Raw genomic sequence first — 5,528 nt, 5'->3', positions numbered from 1 at the left:
CCCGAGCGATGCGGCCGGGTTTTCTCTGCTTCCGCCGGGATCTGTGGGGGAACGGACCGTTGCGAATGCAACTTCCGGCCCGACCAGGTCCAGGGAGCTCCTGCTTTCGCGGTGGGAGTCCCGCGGTTGCCGGACCCCGAGTGGCCATGTGGCGGCTGCTGGCTCGTGCTGGGGCGCCGCTCCTGCGAGCGCGGGTGTCAGGTCAGGAGGCCTTTGGTCCCTCAGAAGACCTCCCCAGCCCCAGTGCGGCGCGTAGCCGGCTCCGCCGACCGCTGCCCCAGAGCTGAATAGGCGCGGCGCTGTCCAGCCCGGGGACTCGTGCCGGGGGGCCACGGCCACCTGCGGGGGTCAACGTTCGGAGACCCCTGCTGACTTCCCGGGGGGGAGTGGGAATTGGTGCTGGGCCTGCGAGCCCATTTAGCGGAACCCCACGGTCCACCATCGGGGCCCTTCGTCAGGACTGACTTTGGTCTGGGTCGTAGCAGGCCCAGGTCTTGTCGCTTTCGGATCTTAATGTGATTTGCTTTTGTAGATTCTTGGGCCGTCCCGCCCGCCAGCGCTGGCCTCAAGACGCTGCTCCCGGTGCCGACTTTTGAGGGTGAGCTTGTGTCCCTTTCGTGTTTTGTCTTCTCTGATGGGACCTGAAGAGGGTAGGCGAGGATGAAGGCGGGTTCTGCCTTCCCTCCTCCATTCACTCGCTCAGTGAATACCTCTAGAGGGCATGCTGTGTGCCAAGAAGTGTTGTAAACGGTCGGGATAGAACAGGTGCTGTTATGGAGCGACTGTGTAATGGGGTAGCTCCCCTGTGGTAGGTACTGTGTGGGGCAGTTCCCCCCAGCGCACCCCCCGTCCCCAGCCAGGGCATATTGCCATCAAATTGGAACTTCTGACGTTCTCCCTAAAGGATGTTACACTATGCAGTCATATAGCTATGGGAAAAGCATTAACTTGTTAAATACAAACGTTAAGATAAACCACAATTGTGTAAATATAATTTAACATGTCTTTACTATATTGGAAATCTTAAAAAACAATTGGAAAAAAAAATATGAAAGTGTCCTTGAGCTCTGAGGATTTTATCTTCTACACATAATTGTGAAACTACTGTATGCTCCAGAAGTTCATGTGGATTTGGAGGTGACCGCATCACTAATTTCTCTGTGGCTGCTTATAGAAAGTGGAGGAGAGGGATGCCTGGGTGGCTCAGTTGGTTAAGCAGCTGCCTTCTGCTCAGGTCATGATCTCACCGTCCTGGGATCCAGTAGCACTTGTGGTTCCCTGCTCAGCAGGGAGCCTACTTCTCCCTCTCCTGCCTGCGACTCCCCCTGCTTGTGCATGCTCTCTCTCAAATAAATTATTTAAAAAAAAAAAAAAAAGAATGAAACTGGAGGAGAGCAGGTGGCAGTTTCTACATCCGTGTTAGCCAATTAATAATTTGGTATTTCCTTGAAGGCCCTTGTTTTATATTTGACTCCATGATAAAGCTGTGCCTGTTTTACCACAGACATTTTTTTTTAAGATTTTATTTATTTATTTGACAGAGATCACAAGTAGGCAGAGAGGCAGGCAGAGAGAGAGGAGGAAGCAGGCTCCCCATGGAGCAAAGAGCCCGATGTGGGGCTCCATCCCAGGACCCTGGGACCATGACTTGAGCCGAAGGCAGAGGCTTTAACCCACTGAGCCACCCAGGCGCCCCTATAAAGTGGAGATTTAAAATAGTACTTGCCTAACGTTCAGTTTCTTGAGCAGGGTGACTGTTAATGTGGGTGTGTTTATGCATTCACTTTCTGATAATTCACTGACCTGTACATTTTTTATTTGGCTTTTTGATTATGTGTGCTAAACTTCAAAGTTCAAAGTTCTAAAAAGGGAAGCCCTAAAAAATTACCAAGCCTCTAAAGCTGTTTTAAAGATTCTATGAGGGGCGCCTGGGTGGCTCAGTTGTTAAGCATTATGCCTTTGGCTTGGGTCATGATCTCATGGTCCTGGGATCGGGCCCGCATCAGGCTCCCTGTTCAGGAGGGAGCCTTCTTCTCCCTCTCCCACTCCCCCTGCTTGTGTTCCCTTGCTTGCTATGTCTCTTGCTGTCAAAAAATAATCTTTAACCAGGTGGTGGGTATTAGAGAGGGCACGGATTGCATGGAGCACTGGGTGTGGTGCAAAAACAATGAATACTGTTATGCTGAAAAGAAACAAAAAATTAAAAGAAAAAAAGAATCTTTTTTTAAAAAAAGATTAAATGAGATACTGCACATAAAGCATTCAGCTCAACGTCTAGCACTTAGTAAACATTAAAAAAAAAAGTTAGCCAGTGTTATCTGTGACAGTCTCAATCTCTGTACCTTCCCAGATGGTCTCTTTTTTTTTTTTTTTTTTTTAAGATTTTATTTATTTATTTGACAGACAGAGATCACAAGTAGGCTGAGAGGCAGGCAGAGAGAGAGAGGAGGAAGCAGGCTCCCTGCTGAGCAGAGAGCCCGATGTGGGGCTCGATCCCAGGACCCTGGGATTATGACCTGAGCTGAAGGCAGAGGCTTTAACCCACTGAGCCACCCAGGCGCCCCACCAGATGGTCTCTTTTCTAGTGTTATGTAGAGTGTATTTCCTTTGAAAGTTGAAACTTCGTTATCTTCAAAGGTTCAGAACATCTCCATTAATACTTGTCATAATCAAAAGATTCAGTGTCAATAAAAAAGCATACACAGGAAAAACCTAATACACTTTTGAAATTATTTTTTTCAGCGGTAACTCTAAGACTTCCACTTGATTAATATAAATCTTTGTAGGAAGAAAATTGATCCTTGGAGATGTGTGGTTTTAGTTCTTCTTGGCTGTCTGTGCTCCTTTTAGATGTTTCCATTCCTGAAAAGCCCAAGCTTCGATTTGTTGAAAGGGTACCACTCGTGCCAAAAGTGAGAAGAGAACCTAAGAACTTGAGGGACATCCGGGGACCTTCTACTGAAGCTACTGAGTTCACAGAAGGCAGTTTTGCAATCTTGGTAAGTGAGTTCAGTGTCAAGCAGATGCATGATGGAAGCCAGGGATTAGCAAAATCTCATGCTCTTAGAGTTAATTCTCGTCCTCTGTGGGTTTTATTGGAATGGCCACCATTTGCTCTTTAAACTGACGTGCACTACCCAGTGAACAGTTGAATTGTTTATCTTTTTCATGTCAAAAATAATACAAAAACAGGAGAAGGCAGGCTACCAATTTGGCCCCTATAATCAGACTATGAAATCCTCACAGGCTTCTGGTTAAAATAAAACTATCCATGACTTAAGATGCAGGACACTGTTTCCTTTCTAGAGTGGCTTCCATGGAGACTTGATGTCAGTAGCTGCACAAATGGGTGTGGACTAGGACTGATTTCCTATCAGGAAGCCAGAGCAATATTTTACAGTCCTTCCTGCCACCTGCTGATCAGCCCTGGACGGCCTCTCACAGGCTTATGCCCATACCCTGTCCTTCACTCTCTTCCAGCCAGTCTGCCTTCTGCTCACACTCACCAAGCCATTCCTCTTCCTTTAACTTGTTTTCCCTTGGCTGGTTCCTGCCATTCTGGTCTCAGCTTTAAATGTCCCCTCCTCGGGATGCCTGAGTGGCTCATTGTTTAAGTGGCTCATTGGTTAAGCCTGCTGCTCCCCTTGCTTGTGCTCTCTCCCCACTTCTCTGACAAACAAAATCTTTTAAGTAAATAAATACCCGCTCCTCAAAGAGGCTTTCCCTGGTTATCCATTGAAATGGGTCCACCTTGTTTTCATTTACTTCTGTACCCTAGGCTTTTCTCCATGGTACTTACCAGAACTTCTTTTTATGTAAATCATTGAAGCCACAGTTACTGTGAAAGAGCACATACAAGATAACTAAATCCCCACGTATTTTCTAATTCTTTCATCCACTTTTAGGCACTGGGTGGTGGTTACCTCCACTGGGGCCATTTTGAAATGATGCGCCTGACGATCAACCGCTCTATGGACCCCAAGAACATGTTTGCTTTATGGAGAGTACCAGCCCCTTTCAAGCCTATCACCCGCAAGGGTATGGGACAGCGCATGGGGGGAGGCAAAGGTGCCATTGATCACTACGTGACTCCCGTGAAGGCTGGCCGTCTCATAGTAGAGGTGGGTGGGCGTTGTGAATTCAAAGAGGTACAAGGTTTTCTGGACCAGGTTGCCCACAAGTTGCCCTTCCCAGCAAAGGCCGTGAGCCGTGAGACTCTAGAGAAGATGCGGAAAGATCAAGAGGAACGGGAACAGAACAACCAAAACCCCTGGACCTTTGAGCGCATAGCCACTGCCAACATGCTTGGGATACGGAAAGTCCTAAGCCCGTATGACTTAACCCAGAAGGGGCGGTACTGGGGCAAGTTCTATATGCCTGAACGTGTGTAGTGAGAATGGGAGACATAAATGTACAAAGGCTACCAAAAGAAAATCTACATTTTTATTCCCCTCAGCCTACCTTTAACAGACTGTGGGTGGCACTGATAATCTAACCCAGGAGCAGTATGAGTAAATGATTTGTGAAAAATTGTAGAATATCCATTGATTTTTTTAAGTGCATTATATAACTTCTCATTGGTCACTCCTAATCCTTAAATGATTACCAAGCCAGCTTCACTGATTGTTAGTGGGTCCAGTTCTCCCCAGCTGGAAGATGCATATCTTCAGGGCTGAAACAAATGCCTCCATCTCCCATCTCTGGTATAAGTTGGATTTAACGTCTGCCTGGGTTTCCTTGCTGTCCAAGTCTGCTTCACATCGCTTCATTTTTACCAAAGAGCTACATTGGTACCTGTTTTCCTCAAACTGAAAGAAATCTGAAGAAGATTTTTGCTTTACAAAATGGTAATTTTTCACTGTATATTGTTTCAGTTTTAGGAACACTACTTTTGGACACTGGGAGAATTCTGTACTACCTTTTATAGCACAGGAGCTAGTTGGTCTTTACTAGTTACAGATGTTTTTGGAAAGCAAAAACACACCAGTACATATATTAATTGAACAGATATTTATTTATGCCCAACTACCCATCTCTCAATTTTGGAAGACAAAGGGGAATGTTGGACAATATGCTAAGGAACATACCCTTGCCTTTTAACACAAGTAAGTGATAAAAGTTGCAGTTGGCCTTTCCTAGGTCTGAAACTCTCCGAGGAGGCCGAGTATTTGGCTCTACCTTTGTGGCCCCACAGGTTCTAGGACAGTGCGGTGTGCCGCACGGCACTCAATTAGTTACTGTTGGATGAATAAAGGCCCCATGTGTCTCAAATCCCCATGGCTCTACCTTCCTGTCTGGTCTGTAACAAGATTCATCTCTTCCAGAGCTACCCAGCAGTTTCCTATCCCCTATTCAAACTGAAAGAAATACAAATGGATAGAAATCACAAACCATTTGCTTTTGAAAATGGGTAGAAAAAGAGCACAAGGACTTGAAACGTCAGCTTTTTTTTTTAATCCCACTTTCTTAAAAAGATGTGTGGCAAGAAAGTAATCTTTCAAAAGTGCAAGTGTATCTAAACAGTTACA

At 46.1% G+C, this 5,528-nt stretch overlaps 1 protein-coding gene across 1 annotated transcript; it reads left to right on the top strand.

Annotated features, from left to right (window-relative positions):
- Positions 1–39: 39 nt before the first annotated feature.
- Positions 40–5,275, top strand: MRPL16 (mitochondrial ribosomal protein L16). The gene is made up of 4 exons (XM_047690922.1): positions 40–201; positions 533–598; positions 2,851–2,999; positions 3,906–5,275. Exons 1-4 carry the CDS (start codon positions 66–68, stop codon positions 4,389–4,391), a joined length of 837 nt encoding a protein of 278 aa, XP_047546878.1. The 5' UTR covers positions 40–65; the 3' UTR covers positions 4,392–5,275.
- The last annotated feature ends 253 nt before the right edge of the window (positions 5,276–5,528 follow it).

This window comes from Lutra lutra, chromosome 10 (assembly GCF_902655055.1).
Source record: "Lutra lutra chromosome 10, mLutLut1.2, whole genome shotgun sequence".
Taxonomy (NCBI): Eukaryota; Metazoa; Chordata; class Mammalia; order Carnivora; family Mustelidae; genus Lutra; species Lutra lutra.
This window is presented reverse-complemented; position numbering and strand designations above follow the sequence as displayed.

Bases quoted from the DNA above. Each gene is read 5' to 3' on its own strand.
- MRPL16 (XM_047690922.1), top strand. From the start codon at position 66: ATGCAACTTCCGGCCCGACCAGGTCCAGGGAGCTCCTGCTTTCGCGGT. The intron at 202-532 runs GTCAGGAGGCCT...TTGCTTTTGTAG, and splicing joins CCTGCGAGCGCGGGTGTCAG to ATTCTTGGGCCGTCCCGCCC. The intron at 599-2,850 runs GTGAGCTTGTGT...TGCTCCTTTTAG, and splicing joins CCCGGTGCCGACTTTTGAGG to ATGTTTCCATTCCTGAAAAG.